Source organism: Aulostomus chinensis, chromosome 19, assembly GCF_037954235.1.
Source record: "Aulostomus chinensis isolate RoL2024-O1b breed Wild chromosome 19, RoL_Achi_v1.0, whole genome shotgun sequence".
NCBI classification, from domain to species: domain Eukaryota; kingdom Metazoa; phylum Chordata; class Actinopteri; order Syngnathiformes; family Aulostomidae; genus Aulostomus; species Aulostomus chinensis.
The window spans coordinates 9,218,991-9,236,384 of record NC_141338.1 but is presented as its reverse complement, the minus strand read 5'-3'; the positions used below and the strand labels follow the sequence as shown (position 1 = coordinate 9,236,384).

At 41.4% G+C, this 17,394-nt stretch overlaps 1 protein-coding gene across 1 annotated transcript in view; it reads left to right on the top strand.

Annotated features, from left to right (window-relative positions):
• The window catches only part of pappaa (pregnancy-associated plasma protein A, pappalysin 1a), a 103,162-nt gene that overhangs the window by 59,464 nt on the left and 26,304 nt on the right, over positions 1-17,394 (top strand). The window contains exons 11-17 of the mRNA XM_086186987.1: positions 3,793-3,903; positions 4,671-4,806; positions 4,903-5,116; positions 8,122-8,296; positions 15,861-16,044; positions 16,821-17,022; positions 17,130-17,334. Of these exons, the coding sequence (XP_086043113.1) occupies positions 3,793-3,903; positions 4,671-4,806; positions 4,903-5,116; positions 8,122-8,296; positions 15,861-16,044; positions 16,821-17,022; positions 17,130-17,334 (1,227 nt within the window). The remainder of the gene's footprint in view (positions 1-3,792; positions 3,904-4,670; positions 4,807-4,902; positions 5,117-8,121; positions 8,297-15,860; positions 16,045-16,820; positions 17,023-17,129; positions 17,335-17,394) is intronic.

Sequence of the window (17,394 nt, the reverse complement as noted above, 5' to 3'; positions counted from 1 at the left end):
ATATATCTATGGGCTTTTAAATTGATTAGAGCTTTGTGATAATAAGCTACATTCTTGTGCTAGATAAAGGACATTAGCAGTTGCAGTGGTCCAGGACACATTTGCATTTGCTTCATAACAGAATGTGGTCACCGTGATTAGATCTCACTGTGTTCACACGTGTAACCGGAGCTGTCCACTTGTGACTCTGAGGTTGCATATTAATGCCAGGTCTGAACAGGGACTTAGCATGGAGGGCTACACTTGTTATCTGCGTAGATAATCTCTCACTGCCATCCTTCTGAAGACAGCCATGGATGAAGATAAGGCTCCATTCGTGCCATACTGATACATGATAATATGATGGAGTCTTGACTGTTTTCAGTGCTCACAACAGCAAATACAACTGCTGCCACTGATTGAAGTAGCCTTTGTAAATTAATAATTGGAGCCATATGTTGTGAACGTGCAAATTCTCTCTAAAATGATCAGGTTTTGTTCCATTAACCTGTGATAAAGTGAGTGCTATAATTGTTTCTGGGCTCCTGTCCCTCTCTCCTCGGAGCATTAATCAATGCACGTGCCTTTTACTATCCTATGGGACGTACTTTTGGGAACACGCTCACCCCGGTCCTTAAATAACACCTGATCATAGCACAAAGAAGCCACAGGAATGTTTATCCATGATTTCCAGTCGTCTACATTTCTTTTATAACTCCCATTTGAAAGAACTGAATGAACGCATGCACAAGTTTTTTTTTTTTTTATATCACTATTATATCAAAACTTAGACTGAACATGAATGACTGAACTAAACTGAGACTGGAATATACTCTCATAATAGGAATATATTAGAACAGAGAAAAAAGGAATGCAGCATTAAGGACTGGCACAAAATTGTTTAGAAAGGTCTGAGACCGGGACTGGCCAGCTGGGGAGTTTTCCATGTTTGCCCTGGGCCTTTGTGGATTCCCTGCAGATGCTCAGATTTCCTGTCTGATACCGCATAGACAACCTTTCCAGAGTGTACACCATCTCTTATCAAATGTGCTGGGATTGGCTCCAGCCCCATGTGACACTGAAGAGGACGTATAGATGGATAGATGGATAAATTAATCAAATCCATAAGTGTGGAACTACGCTCGCCTTGCATGGATAAGTACTTGTGCGTGCAAATGTGCATGTCCATCACACTTCCTTTCTTTTTTAATGACTGAATTTAATCATTGACAAATCCATTAAGAGTGCTTTGACCATCGCGTGGTGTGGAGGTTGGAGGAAATGTAATGAGCCTTGTGAGACTTGTGAATTGCATCCTACTAGGGTGATGCTTTACAGGGGATGAAGGTGGTGGTGGGGGTTGCTCGAGGGCAGCAGTTTTGGCACGTCAAGCAGTGTTTGTCTGTCTCAAACGGTAGGCTGTTAGAAAAACACACCAGGGGATGAGGAAGACGGGCTGAGAAGAAGTGGAGGAGGGGAGGGGGGGTAGTGCCACCTGTGTTTACGTGTCATCACTTTGCACACGGAAAGAGTTTAGTCACTTGCCATGCTAGTGGTGGGCAATTGAAACTATTTCCTGTTGATTTCAATTCTTTATCAGACCAAATAGTCATTTTATATCACATTGTTTTGGGAGGTCACACAATCGTGGGGGAGTTGCTCGTTGTTTTCTTGTCCAGCCCCAAAAAAAGCCAGTGTCAGTTCTGCGGTTTGACTCGAGGGCTGCTCACGCTTTCAATTCAGTATTCTTTACATGAACATTCATCAATAACTAACGGCCTGATTACTGCAAAAGGATATAGAAATCTAACAGCATTTGTGTCTCTACAAAAAAAAAAATTGCATTTGCATTGCATTTCTCATTTTTCTGCCACTTCAGCTCTGCACAAAAAGGTCACGTCAACAGATTCAGGGGACAGATATATGGGCAGATAGGTGGTCTGGCCAGTTTTCCATGGTGGCAGGATTTTTACAGTAGCCTCTTTAGCAAAACTCTCATGTTACCGGTGTCTCATTTCACTAGCTCAGGGGAGTGGGCGAAACTTATCGTCCTTGGGTATCTGCCCTCCCTCCCCTGGTTTGTCTGTGTTTATCTTTGCTCAATAGTCTTTTGTCACTGTGTCTATTTGTCATTTCTATTCTCTCTGTCAGCTACTTTCCCTCCTATTTAGCATCGTCTCTCAACCACATCTTCTCAACATCCTCCTTGTTTCTCACCCTCGCATCTTATCAAACATGGCTCATTATCCTAAAAGAGCTCCTGATGTGTGTGTGAGTGTGTGTGTGTGTGTGTGTGTGTGTGTGTGTAGGTCCTTTGACCTTCTGAATGTCAACAAAGTCAAAGTAATACGGTGACCACTATTTACAGAATTTCAGTTTACAGCTCAACAATCATCTCTGTTTCTGATAAGATGAGAGATTAGGGAAGTGGAGGATATAGCAGCCAAACACCAGCTGGTTTTAACTTGAATATTCCACAGCTGGCTTGCAGCAGGCAGCTCAAATGAAGACAATAAAAACTATATTGTCATATTATGGTCGTCTACTTCCCCACATGTGCCCCAGTCTGTGGTCACAGCAGGTTTTGGAAAGGCATCAGAATATTAGTCACATACCCAAGCAACTGATGACTAACTATGGCTAGGAAGACAAAACTTCAAACAACCTTACCAGTGCTGCAGCTGTGTGACCCAGGTCACTAATTCAGGTGCTTATCAAGACGACTCTTCGAGGCCGCCTAGTGGGCAGGTGAGGTATGACAAGGTGGAGTGCACAGATGCAAGTACAGGTGAACAAGAACAAGGAAAATAAGAGGGTGTATGAAATGCATGGATAGGGCTATGACATAAATAATTGGTACCATATAGAATATTGTCTTCTTTATTTATGGGAATCAGGGCTATGATCTGAGCGCAAACAGATCATACAGTAAGAATATAGTGAATGCACATGGCTGAAGACCAGCGTGCAAGAGTCAGCTGCACATCAAACCAACTGACATATATAGAAGTAAAGGGGTGGCAGCATTAAAACTGAAGACATTTCATAGTTATGAACTAGAAATAACTTTTTAACAGAGCCGGTAAGTGAACATACCATCTAAAAGGATTTTGTCAAGTGTTGTTGCTCGCTTTAAGTGATCATTATGAGCACAATCTATGCTCTGTTCAGCAGATGCTGTCTGTGCAGTACATATCGGGGGAGGCCTCACCGCATTTTAGGACTTAAAAGAATCGCTAAAACTTTGCAGGATAACAGGAATTGCGCTGCTGCCTTTTAAAACAAGCAAGACAAGAAGATAAAGAAGTTCTTCCAAGTCACCCCTTTTTTTCTCCCCTCTTTGTGATAAATCGACTTTCTCATTTTCAGATTCTTTATTATTTTTCATTTTTTGGAAAAACAGTTTTTCCTTAACTTTCCCCTTCATTTATTCTTACTCCATTCAGAACCGGGGACAGCGCCACGTGGCCCTATGCAAACAGCATGAACTTATCTGTCTCTGACATGCCAAACCAGCAGAAAAATAAACCAGCGAAATTCCGTCTTGCCTCTCCGCAGCAGAGTTGCAGCCTCCTTGTTTGTTTGTTGAGCTTCCAGCATAAGCGATCCTTCAAGTCGACTTCATCTTGCCCAACATTTTTGTTGTTTTTGCAATTTTTCTATTGGGTACATAAAAAAATTAAACTTGGTGGGGCAGAAAATACAAGTGAGGGGCAAAGCCCACTCTTGCCCCCTCGTGGTGTCAGGTGTGTGATCTAGAGGAAGGTATATAAAAGTAATTATTATGTTCTCTTCCTCTTTGTTTCTCTGTAGACATGTCAGTCCAAGGTGTTTGACCTGTCTGACGGGGTGTCCCAGTATGCATGGTTCCCCTGTCGTGAATCCCACAAGACATCCTGGGGATATCCTAACTACTGGCTCAAGGTAAGAACTGTATTCACAGAATAGATGCCAGCATATTAGACAGGTACAGGGTGTCCTATGTCTTATGACACTTTTTTTTTTTTTTTTTCAGTACCTGTCACTGAGTCTTTTGACTAAAGACAAAATTAATTTTAGAGGCGGGATTATCAGGAAATCTAAATGTTTCCGAATTGTGTAAAAATATTTGCTAATTTTCATGACTTTTATGAATGTTCGTCAAAAGCATAAAGGTGAAAGAAAACAATGGGGAACCAACAGACATTTATGTGCCATCGAAGGCTTAAGGAAACACACAAACACACATTGTTGGCATGTCTTACACATCTGTGCTGAAGTGAATCGACACAAATGGTCCAGTAGTTAAATTTAAGCTAATTAATCCACTTCTCTTTCTGTCCCTTTTGAGTTATGGAGTTTCCAACTTTCAGTCAATGGCAATCTATACTGGGATACCATCCAGTAAATTATTATATAATTGCATCATTATGGTAGCTGGTAGAGCCCAACTCTCTTAAATTTGAAAAGCCTGAGCCAGAGCAGAAGAAATATGCCCCAGTAACAATGTATCGGATGCATGGAATGTTTTTAATTTTGGAAAACAGCAGGATAACACACCTACTGTAGGTAACGTCAAACATGCAGTATAAAAATTGAGAAAACCTACAAGTAGCTTTGAGGAAAATATATGAACTTTTCAAAGAGAGCTTTATGAGATGATACAGTTGATAAAAATGTTCAGCTTAATCTCTTTGAATTCCCGCCTTCAGGCTCACTTCTCTCATCCCATGGTGGCGGCAGCAGTGATTATCCACCTGGCTGCTGATGGGACCGCCTACATCGACCAGACTCAGTGTAATATCACTGTTCAGCTGGTGGACACCAAAGAGGGCATCCATAGTTTAGGTGAGATGTCATAGATGGGTAGAATGCAACTTCTATGTCCTCCACCCCTGCCATGTTACAGCTCCATTGACATGATCTCTGGAATTGTCTCCTCAGGTGAGTGGCGCCTGAGCTGCCGTACCAATCCTCTGGTGATTCCCGTCAGCCATGACCTGTCAGTGGCCTTCTATCATACCAAATCCATCCTGGTCATGTTTGCCTCCCGTCTGGTGGCCATCTCCGGCGTAGGTCTGCGGTCCTTCCAGTCCTTTGACCCCATCACGATAAGTGGCTGCCAGAGCAATGAGATCTATAACCCTACTGGCCAGAGGTGAGCATTGGTGTGCACGATGCCAAAATGTGCTGTACACACATCTCAACCAAAGATAGAACCGTCCACACAAGCGACCAAATATAGCATCACAAATATCATTATAAAAATGTCGGCGCAGATGTTTGATCTGGTTCACATTTGGTTTTGAGGTTTTATGTAATTATAAAAACACAACAGCTAATTTCCTTAACATTTAAAAGTGCCATATGACATGAAATGCAGAGGGATTTACCCGGCAGCAATATGCTTGATTTTTTGGACACCGGCTCGAAGGTAAAGGACGTTCATTTATATGTAAAAGTTACACACTATAGTTTAAAGAAAAACACAACCAGTACATGAGCTGTGTAAATGTTGGTGCCGGGTGAGAAAATGACAGCTGCCAAGATGCAACTCGATGGCATCGTTGGCACAAAAGAGATGAGATGCTAAGTAAGTTTATGTGTGTGTTCATGCCAGAGTGAGAGGCATTCATTAAATAATGATGCCAGCATCTGTGTAAGCTAGACATCTACCAAAGCTACAGGTATAGCATTGCAATGTAGGAGATAACAAATAACGCTGAAAACTTACAGGACTGGAAAAAAGTTCTGTAAAATTCAGACAGGTGACCTCATTCGCACGGATACTCCTCAATAACGCGGTAAAACCGACCTCCTCATTGTGACGCTTTCCTTGTTTACACAGACACAAATGATGCTCGTGTTAAATGTGTGAGCTCCACCCCTCCGTTTCCATGTACTTGTATACAACCAGAGAAGAGTAACATCAGTGTAATATCCCCACCTTGAAAGAATTATTTGAAAGGGGCTATTGTGTTTGACAAAAGCACATGCTGCATTTATTTTTGTTGAAAAGTCCTGCAAATATGGACATGTTTCTCCTGTAATTACTTTTGCATTGCTCAACCCTCAGGTTGTCAGTGGCTGTTTCCTCAATTTGAACTAGTTTATTAAATAAATGACCTGACAGTACAGCATCAAAGGCAATACTTAGTGCAGAACTGAATTCCAAATGTTGACAATTTTGTAAGTGTGGTGAAACAATTGGAAACAGCTGAAAATCCATCATCCATTCTGAGGAAATGAGTGAGATCAAAGTCAAAATCGTCAACAATTATTGATTGCACTGCATTTCGCTGTAATTAAGACTGATTTAGTTAAAGAAAATTGTCAAAATTTGAGTTCTAGTACTTCTCATTTAAACTTCTGACCATAGGATGCCAAGTCACTCCTCACAAATAGAGCTACATCAGACCACACACGCGCACAAAATAAGTCACAATTTACCAATTTACCACACCACTGTCATGCATGAAACAATTCATACTGATGATGGTCCCACGGGCCTTTCAACACCAAACGCACAAATAAACACACAATATACAAAGAATGGGTTGGTCATGGGATCTGTGTGGAGAGATAGAGCTGCTTGTGGCTTTTGTTGTGTGCCAGTAAGACATCCAAGAGCACGTAAATAGATTAAAACTGCTGTGTATCCTCATCAGCCAGGAAATGATTTGCCACCATACACACACTCACATTCACACACACGCACACTAGTTGCTTTCAACCATTTCTCGCTGACTTGCCTTTCTTTCATATTCTCTCCACTTCATCGAATTTCCAGACATGGCTTATTATCTTTAGAGCCTTTGACTTCAACGCACCACAATATTGTAATATAGTGGGCCTATAGAGCATCTTTCCCTCTTTACATTGTCAACTTTTCATCCCCGTTCTACCTCCCACAGTCTTCTCTTATTCGCTCCCTATTTGCTCCCTTCCTTGCCCTTCATCCTATCTTTTATCCCATGTTGTCCTCTCATTCTCTACTTTCACGTCATCTTCCTTTCCTTCTAAGTATTTGCCATCTCCTTCTTAATTCTCCCCTTTCTGTGCCTCCAGCTCCTACTTTCCCTCTCTCATTCTCCTTGGCTGTGCAGCACATTTCCCGTAATACTTATGCCTCCACAAAACACCACATCCCTTTTCTCTGAGTTGTTAACAACTGCAGGAGCTATTAACATTACAGCGTCTACACTATTTTCTTCCTTTGTGTTAGATGTATATTCAGTTGTACTGTATTGTTGTATATACTGTACCTTTCATACAGGGAGGGGATAGTTTTCCAGGTAGTTAATTGTAATTTATGTCAGAAATTCCAGAGCGACTAGCAGAAAACCACAAAGACATTTTGTTCCAAACCAAAGTGTACACAAAAAAAGTGTTCCTAGTGTGTCCTCAGGAAGCCTAGATGTAAGGGACTGTTACTGCTCAGTGAATGTTCCTTACCTGCTCTGTTTAGCCCCTTCCTAGTCTCTTTATTGAAGAAAAATAAATAAATATGAGCTTTACTAAGAGTTCATCTGGTTATTACTTTATTTTAGTATCATATGGCACTATAGTAGGAAAGCTGGTAAGTATATATAAATAAGAATATAGAGAATTTTGCCCCTTAAATAATTTAAAAGGAAGAACAGTGTTTCCCCACACATGCAAGCATACTTTCGACTTCATAGGGGAACCCTATAATGTAGAATGTTGTAAAAAGGTGCCTTGGGCATCTGAGCATTCCAATAGCATTAAATGCATTCTCCATCACGCTGCCAACACAAAGCTGTGGCCAAGCCCTGCCATTGTAGCCTGCACATAATATATCCTGTTGCTCTTATTTCACAAGTACACTCTGCATCCTGCATTCACACACAGACACCCCTTTCATGCACATAGAAAATATGGCAATCTTTTTTCCATGTGGTTTATTGATTTGATATATTAAGGAGTCATTGATGGATGGATGTGGTTGGTTAAATGCATAGCTTTACTGTTTGTGAGCAAATGTGCGACTCCTTCCATGTTTGAGTAGCTGCAGTGTTATTTTATACTCTAAATTTATGGTGGTTGTAACTTTGAAGGTGGTGTTAAGTTTCTTTTTCTCTTCATGTCTCTCCTCTCTCACTTTCTTTTATCACCCCCACATGCACACATGCTCCCTCATAGTTGTGTACATTATTCGTGCGAAGCCATTGACTGCCAGGAACCCTTAATCCGCAATGCAGAGCTCAAATGCAGTAGCCCTGGACGCCACTTCTACAATGGAGACCGCTGCACCATCTTCTGCAACTCTGGATATGTTCTGCAAGTCCACCAGGACGATGACATCATCAAGAGCCAGGTAAACACACAAATGCACAGCTCACACTTCTTAAACACACACACACACAATGAAATAGCTCATTGGACAAAGAGGCACACGGGTGCATCAGTGTACACATGCTAACGCTTGAATGCCAAAGCATCTCAACAGCAAATGGGAACATGCGTGCAAAGGTAAAATCGTGAATGCACACACGAACATGCAACGATGCAAACTTCAGCACACGGATGGTCATGAGAGAACAGTGGTTTTTTTCCCTCTGCTCTCCTCTGCATCTCTGCACTTATTTTGTCACCTGCAAAAACTAGGCTTCGCACGGCAAGCCTCCAGGGAGAATGACATCATCAACATACAGGTACTGTAGATGAGTGCTGCACTGAGGAGTGGAGATGTCCCAGTTGCCTCCTCTTGCTGGCTTGTTACACACACACACACACACACACACACACACACAAACACACAAACACACACAACCCCTCCAGCCCAAACACACACACACTCACCCAAACACACACACACACACACACACACACACACACACACACACAAAAACACACGCACACGCCTCTCATATTCTGTACAAGCACAGACATAATAGTGTTTAGTCTTTTGCTGAGCATGCTGCACCATCACCTCAAACAGTCACTTTGTATTGCTACTCCACCGGGACGATGACATCATCGCAGAGTGTCTGCTCTCTCTTTCCCTCTCTCTCTCTCTCTCTCTCTCTCGCTCTCTCTCCCTCCCTCACTCCATCTCTGCTCATTTCGCACACACACTGAAGTCACTGTTAAAGGGCAGAGATTTGCTACCGTGCTCCCACAGCAGCACACATACGCTAAAGTATAGACAATTTCCTGCATAAACAGGACACCGATACAGTGTACACACAGATGCATGCACGCCACGAGTAAACACACAAACGGGGTTGTTGACACCACATCGTAAACCTTTTGGATTTGGGCCAAGCTGCTGTAAAGGCCATATAAATGCTTTATCCTTCTCTGTGGCTCTGGAAAGCAGTCTGCAAGACAATCCATCATTACTTTGATAAAAGGTTCAGAGAACAAGGTAAATGGAGTCGTTACGTGTAGCTTATGTAAGCACGTCTGTGTGTATTTGTGTAACAGAATTCATAGAATTAAAGGCCAGAAAAATACTGACTTCTTTGGTGTCTTGTCAGGATTCCAACCTTAACAGTGTGTTCTTCCTCTCATCTTTCACGTGCCTGTCGCTGGGATCAGTGACTTGATGTGATTGGAGCGTTTCAAAGCTGCAAAGTCTTTGAGCTATCCCTCTGCCCTCCAACAAATGACCTTATTTATACATGTACATATATCTGCACACAGGAATAATTACAACAAGTGTGAGTGAGTGAGTGAGTGAGTGTGTGTGTGTGTGTGTGTGTGTGTGTGTGTGTGTGTGTGTGTGTGTGTGTGTGTGTGAGTGAGTGTGTGTACAGACACAGAAGCAGATTTACATCTCTATACATGCATACGGTATGTACAAACATAGTTCCCCATTGAGTCTGCACAGACTGCTAATTGCATTAGCTTTTGATTGACAGTGCACTATGTGGCTATTCATCAATGCCAATTCATTTAGTGATAAATTATGCTTTTCAGAAAAGGAGGGGTAGGAATGTGGGGTGACGGGGGACAGCAGAGAATAGAGAAGCCAGTGGGGCTGTGCTGAAAAACAGTTTTTTTGGGCTGCAAAGATTTTCAACAAATGATGAGTGACAGTTCAAGGGTATTTGGAGGACCTGTTTATGAAAAACTTTCCCCATCCAATCATTTTACTGAAAGACATTCAGCCATTTTTTTTGGGGGGGGGGGAATCTAAAATCAAATTAGCATTTATAGTTTATTGAAAGACATAATGCTTTGCATAATGAGATATCTATCTATAAAGCAAGAAAACTCTTAATGTACTGCATGTTTGTACTATATATATGACTGGGGCTTGATTATCTCAACAACTATTTATCTGACTGATGTCAAACTCGCCCTTGGAAGTCCAGTGCTGAATTTGAAGTTTGAACTTTTAAGTGAGTCTGGGGTCTTAGATGACAGTCAGGATGTCTAAGATCAAAGTCACAGATTGCTAGTGAGTTTTTTTTGTGTGTGTGTGTGTCACACAACACATGGAAATGCCCCACAAACACTAAGCACTACAAGGCGTGTCTGCAGTAAGTTAGTAAAGTTACTAAAGTCAGAGCCCAGAGTTCCCTGTGAGAACTCTGAACTCTCTTGCCGCTTTATTGCTTGTTTTTGTCCATTTACATGATTTCTACAGTTAGAGCAGCTACACTGTCAATGAAGAAAGTGTATCGAATCGAATCGAATCGTATCGTATCGTATCGTATCGTATCGTATCGTATCGTATCATAATATGTTGTATTGTACCATATGGTATCGTATCGTAATGTGTCGTGTCGTGATCATGTTGTATCATATCGAGATCACAGTCTGAGCTTAATCAGGGGGGTTTTGTGACCTCATTTATTTAGTTTATTAAAATCCAAACTATGTATTTTAGTGCATTAGATGTCAGGATATAAATATTTTAAGAGGTGGCCACTTTTAAAAACTATGCATTTGGCTGGAATGATAGGAAACTTTGGCCGTACATACAGTACAAACCTACATAGCAGACGTGATGGGTATCTCTCCGGGAAGACTGTTTCCCAGTTCCAAAAATCATTTGAAACACAACCATGTCAAGTATATTATTGCACTGACATGTCACTGTTCACATGCAGCTGATGCTGCAAACTAGACATGCTGACATAAAGATGTTTATAATTACAATAACAAAATCCAATCTTGTATAAACTGACCATGTGTGCTATAGAAGGAGTGCCTTCTATTAGCTTGTTAATTAACTCCAAGTCTTGCCTTTCAACCTAAAAGACAGAAACAGTTCTCTGTAAAATTAATTTAACCGCTGTGTCTGTGTCATGGTTTGCCACACGCATGTATGAAGGTGCAGTATACCAGGAAATAAAACAAAGACTGGGGTAATAAACTGGATCGAACCCATAGGAACGGCAGTAAACAAGTGGCATATTTGTCTACCATTCATTGTTTGGTCTCAGTTAGATTATGGCAAGGATAAAAACAAATCTACATGTGTGTAGGGTTCAGGTTCAAGGCCTGCTGCAACAACTTAGATTCAATTGCTGGCAGCGATAACATTACTTATACAGTTAACAACAGAGAGGGAGAACGCAGAGGGCTGTACTGGTGCAGTTGAATGGACATTGTGGCTCACACAAAGGCCTAAGGGTGTCCTTTTTTCTCCCTTGTCCCCCTCAATCATCTATTTTTACCATCTTCCCCTTTTCTGTTTTGATTTGAGAGTAGAATGTAACCTTTCCAAGAAGGTTTGTTGGAAGCTATAAAATCTAGTGGGATATAGAACAGCAGTGTATGATCTCTATGACTATTGGAGCAGCGCGGATGTGACTAACTGTACGCTGAACAAAGGATCACCCATTCTTCATCCAAATGTGAAAAACTCAAGTAGTTCATTGGAAGATAAAAGGCATCCTTAACTCGGGTTCTCCTCATCTGTGCTGTGTGCCTCTTAGTATTTATGTCTTTCCCTCTTTTTTTTGACACAAACCTCCACGCTTATATTAAAAAGCATGTCTGCTTTCATTAGCCAGCAGTGTTCTTGTTTCAATGATGTTAAATGGTTCTGGGAACACCACCTTCTAGGATAATTCTATCCTCAGACAAAATCTGTTTCCCTCACTTGATTTTTACATGTGTATTTTATTGCTGTCTGTTTTCCCTATCTCCCTCTTTGAAGTGGTTAGGGAATGCTGAGTACTGGCACTGGAAAATTCAATTCTGCAGTATTTCATGTAGGCATTTTCTTCATCGGGTCCTTTAGGCTTGATCGCTGTACAGGGAGCTGGAAGTTGTGTCTTGTTGATCTGATTAATTACAACAAGCTCCCCAAATCATTTTGTCTTCAATTTTTGGGGAATGACCTAAAGACCCTCAATGTAGGTGTGTGGACAGCGCATGCACATGAACTGTGTATGTCTTGGACCCTGTCAAACAGTTACATTCAGTGGGTTTACATGCACTGTTGAGCAATAGTTATAGCTCAATTAGGCCATTTAATTGCTCAACAACCAAGTACAGAAGAACTGGGGAAGAATCGGTTTATTGACGGAAGAATATCCGCCTACGGAACTGTAGGTGGTGGTACGCCCCCCCACCAACAGTTGCATACAGACCTTCTTCCAGTTGACCTTTTGTGTCAAAGCCTATTAAAGGAAAATGGTCATTTTTACAGCTCTGTACGTTTCTCCTTGACTGTCCAGAAATGTATTTTTTTTCACCCTATCACCTATTGTGAGGGTGCATTGTTTGACTTCTGGGCTAAGTACCATTTTAGGCTCTATGGAACATGCAGAAAATGCCTATGCTAATTTGGAGCCAATTAATAATTGAAGCATATATAAAGTAAGTAAATCATACAGTGTGTTATGGACACAAACAGGCTTGGTTTTTTTTTTGGGGGGGGGGGGGGACTGGTGAGCAACCTTAATTTTATAGATCGGTTCCCATCTTGGAACACTGAATCTATTTTTCATTTCAACTACGGTGTTGTGTTTGGATCTTTTCCTCGACCGCATATGGATTTTCTGAGGGCGCTCCAGTTCCCCCCCAAATCATCATCCATCTTAGGCACTGGAGAGATTTTCTTGCTGTTGACCTTCATCATTGCACAGGCCAAATATGACCATGTTAATTTAAAGGCACAACTTAAATCAATGAAATGACCTCAATCTCGGGTCACACACCTTGACTCCGTACCGGGGAAGACAGAGACCTGCACCTTTTTATGCCTTTAAGCAAAACTGTACAAAAGCAATGGCAGCACATTGAAATGAAACCTATTTAAACACATACTTTCTCCTTTATCATGGTCTGCCTGTTGCTCCTCTAGTGACTGACTTGGCAGATGCTGAGTTGGGAAGCTTGCAAGACTGATAGGAGAGATTAGCCACAAGGGGAATTTATTGTGGCGCCCTGCACTTGAAGTTTAGCAGGCATCACAGTACTCTATACCAATACAACTTTGTTCTCAATTGGACTGTATTCATAGCAAGAAAAGGCTTGCCTTTTTTTTTTTTTTTTTTAATATTCAGAACCTTCCCTTAATGGATGCTCTTAATGTTTCCACTCAAAAAAAAGCACTCTGATGGTGGTTTTTAACACCCTTGGCTGTGTGGTTATCATAAAAAAAAAAAAAAAAAAGAACTCCCAGATTTTTATGTATTCAGAAGCATGACTGCTTATCTTAAATTCTCAGTAACACTCAGCCACGTGTTTCTGTTTTGAACACATTCTTGTCCTGAATCATTTCTGGATCTGTAAAGTTTCTCTTCCAGAAAATGTTCATTTTACAGCCAAATGAACCATTACTTCATTTTCTAAGGAAAGCAGATATGTGTATTCTTTTCAAAACAACAACAACAGCAACCAGAAAAAAATATTTACTTGATGACTTGACAATGGTAAATCATACTGGACCGCAGCACTGAGTAATACTGTAATCTAACAGTATATACAAGTGCTCCCGATATATTTCCCATGTGCCCCTGTGTTTGTATGCTGTCTGAGTTGAGGCAAACCCCTAGGTTGAAGGGAGACTCTTACTGCCTGGCTTGAATTAAGCAGAGTAGCCAAAGGTTGTTAAAATCGCTACTGGAAGAGAACTAGTCAGCTGTAAATTTTTTAAAGGAAGGAAAATTGCCACAAATTTACACACACATTGAAGTACACACAACCACACAGCCTTAAACCTGGTGACCACAGAGGGTTACATGCGTGATTCAATGCAAAAACAGTTCATGGGAGATGAATTAAATGTGAACGTGTTTGTGTATGTTAGTACGCTTGACCACAGTTTTGCATACACATTTTTAAGGATTGGCAACACTGTGAAACTATTTCACAACCTTTTTCAATACTGAATTTGCACGCATACATATTTACTGTGAATATTTTATTACTAAACAGATCCTTCCACTTTTTCTTCCATGCAGACTTCACAGCCTACCTGACTCATTCAACCCGACACCATTTTTCAGCAGGCACTCATGTGTGTTGCATATGTTACTGTGCTGCCTCTCCAAATGTGAAACGGATTGTTTATTTTCTGGGGAAACTGATATTGTTATGCACTATCTTACAATGGGATCAAGATGAAAGATAGAAATACATGGGATGAGAGAAAGGGTCATGAATCAACAGCTATGTAATGCTAAGTGAGTCCAGCTTGTTTGACCTTTGATTTTGGCCAGTCTTTAAAGCAAAGAGAGGGACTGAATGTAATTCATGGTAAAAACACCGGTTTCCCTGGGTTTTTTTTTTGTACAGAGAAGAAAACGTTATAATGATTAAGCTCTCCCAGCTTTTGTTGTGAGATGTCTTGGCACAGTGAGCGATTTAAGCATTCCTGTTGTGTTACATGGTCCTTTTTAATGGAAGAGGATGAAAACAGTTGAGGTTTGGATGATGGAGTGGCTCCCATTTTGGTCTCATCTCCACACCACAAGCCAAATAATTTACAGGAAACATAGTGTTTTCTAATAGGAAATGGACCTAAGATCAGGAAATTTTCTGGCAAGTCTGTGAAACAAAACAAAAAAAAAGGAACAATGGGAGGATGACATTTTTAAGAATTTTTGGAAGCCTTCTGGTTGTCCTATCTGGTTCCAGGAACATACCAGCAAATATTGTGTGATGAGTCAGTTTTTGTGGATTTTGCATGTTCTCCCCATGCATGGATTTCCTCTGGGTTCTGCTGTCTCCTCTCACATTGCAACAACAGTTAAGGGCCTAACCGCACAGAAAACACTTTTGCTTGAATGTGTGGGACAGTTTAACTTGATTTTCAGAAGCCATACAAAAGAAGAAGCACTAGAGCTTAAAAAGTGCCTCGTGTTGCCTTGAGCAAAACCCCAAATTGCTCCTGATGAGCTGGTTGACACCTTGGATAGCAGCCTCCACCATCAGTGAATGAGTGTGTGTGTGTGTGTGCGTGCGTGTGCGTGTGTGTGTGTAAATGGGAGCACAGATAGAACATTAATCCATAGAAGACGGTAGTGGAATTTTCCCTTTAAGTTTTTATACTCGCACCAAAGTCAGTCGGCTTTGTGTTTTGGGCTGATTGTGCAGTTGTTGGATATCAGTTGTCAGAGTGGCATGATTTGACCTTACAAATGCTATCAGCAGTTACTTGAGCTGCTGAGTGGCCTGTGAGCTTTACTGACACACAGTAAGCTAAGCCCGATCAAGCTTTGTTAGGTTACATGCTGATTACAGACTCGTTGGACTGAGTGCTGAATTGCTGTCGTCAATTTTGTGTGGTAACATTCGTAGGATGTGTGTGTGTGTGTGTGTGTGTGTGTGTGTGTGTGTGTGTGTGTGTGTGTGTGTGTGTGTGATAAATCTGTCATATCAAACTGCAGATGAGTGATCATAGCCTACTTGAAATCTTTGATCTGTCATCTACTATCAGACAATCACATATGTTTATTATTATTTTCCAGTCGGACTCTTCAGTGACGATAACATGTGCGAATGGGAAGTGGAACAAACAGGTGTCATGTGAGCCTGTTGACTGTGGCCTGCCAGACAAATACCACGTTCATCCGGCCCATTTCAACTTCCCCGAGGGGACTACATATGGCAAGAAGAGCACTTTCCAGTGCCGTGAACCTGCCCAGCTTGTAGGTGAGATTCACAGGGGAACAGGAGCGCACTCGTGTACAGATATTTTCAGGTTGCCCTTGAAATAGTTGTTTTCAAGATGGAGTAACTTTTCTTCTTTTGTTTTGAATTTTTACTGTTTAGAGTAGATTTGCAATTGAAAATTGTTGATTCTTCAATGACAAATCAAAACCAATGCAAATCCAAATCTTTTGTTTGCTGTTGAACTTGAAAGATATAACGCTCCCTTTTGGCTCGCTTCTTTGCAACTTTCACTCCAGTTGACATATATTACATATTTCAACACAAGTTCCTCCTATAATCACCAGTTCAACGGCAAACATGTGTTTTCATAAAAAATACTTTTTTACCTCCTGCATTACTTTTTTATGTCTCCAGAATACAAAAAAAATCCCCCAAAACAGCCACATTAGCTTGATGGTAATGGCGACTGACAGCTAACAACAGCAACCTTGTCTCAACTCTCTTTTTCATAGTGGTGACAAACAGTAATTGTTCTGATAGTTACATAGTGATAGTTATACTGGAAGATGCGCTTGACAGTTTGTTTGTTGGCTATCAACTGCTACTAGCTTCAAGTTAAATATGCACAGCTGTATTTCTGCATTCTGGAGTCACAAATAAGTAATACTGGACACACAAAAAAACATCTTTGTGAGCTGAAGACACCTATAAGTGAGTACTTGACAGCATTTAACAGTATGTCACTACACATTTTTTCATTCACTGATCAATTCTCAACTTCATCTATACCTAAACTGTCTAATTTTCCCGCTCAGGTACAAACAACACCCTTACTTGCTTGGAAGATGGTCTATGGTCCTTCCCAGAGGCTCTCTGTGAGCTGCGCTGCCCGGCCCCTCCTCCTGTGCCTAACGCTGTGCTTCAGACCAAGCGTTGCAATGAGACCGGCCTCAAAGTGGGCACCCTCTGCAAGTACAAGTGCAAGCCAGGCTATCATGTCACCAACAAACCTAAGAGGTAAACAGAAATGATCGTTCCAGGCTGCAACACAGAAAACCTGAATTTAACCTCACCAGATTTTTACAAAAGCAACACATCTAAATATGAATAAATGTTCTTTTTAGGCGTGCATTTAAGCGCCAGTGCACCGAGGATGGCAGCTGGTTAGAGGGAGCTTGCGAGCCGGTGACTTGTGATCCCCCGCCTCCCATCTTCCATGGCTCCTATCACTGCAGCGACGGCTTTCGCTTTGACAGTGTCTGCAAACTCAACTGCTCTGATCCTGCCGGTAATACGGCTATTGCCGTCACAGGAGGCTCTGCCCATACGGTGAGGCTGCTGCACGCTCCATGCAAGCAGGTCTGTCCATCTCTTTCCTCTCTTTCTGGT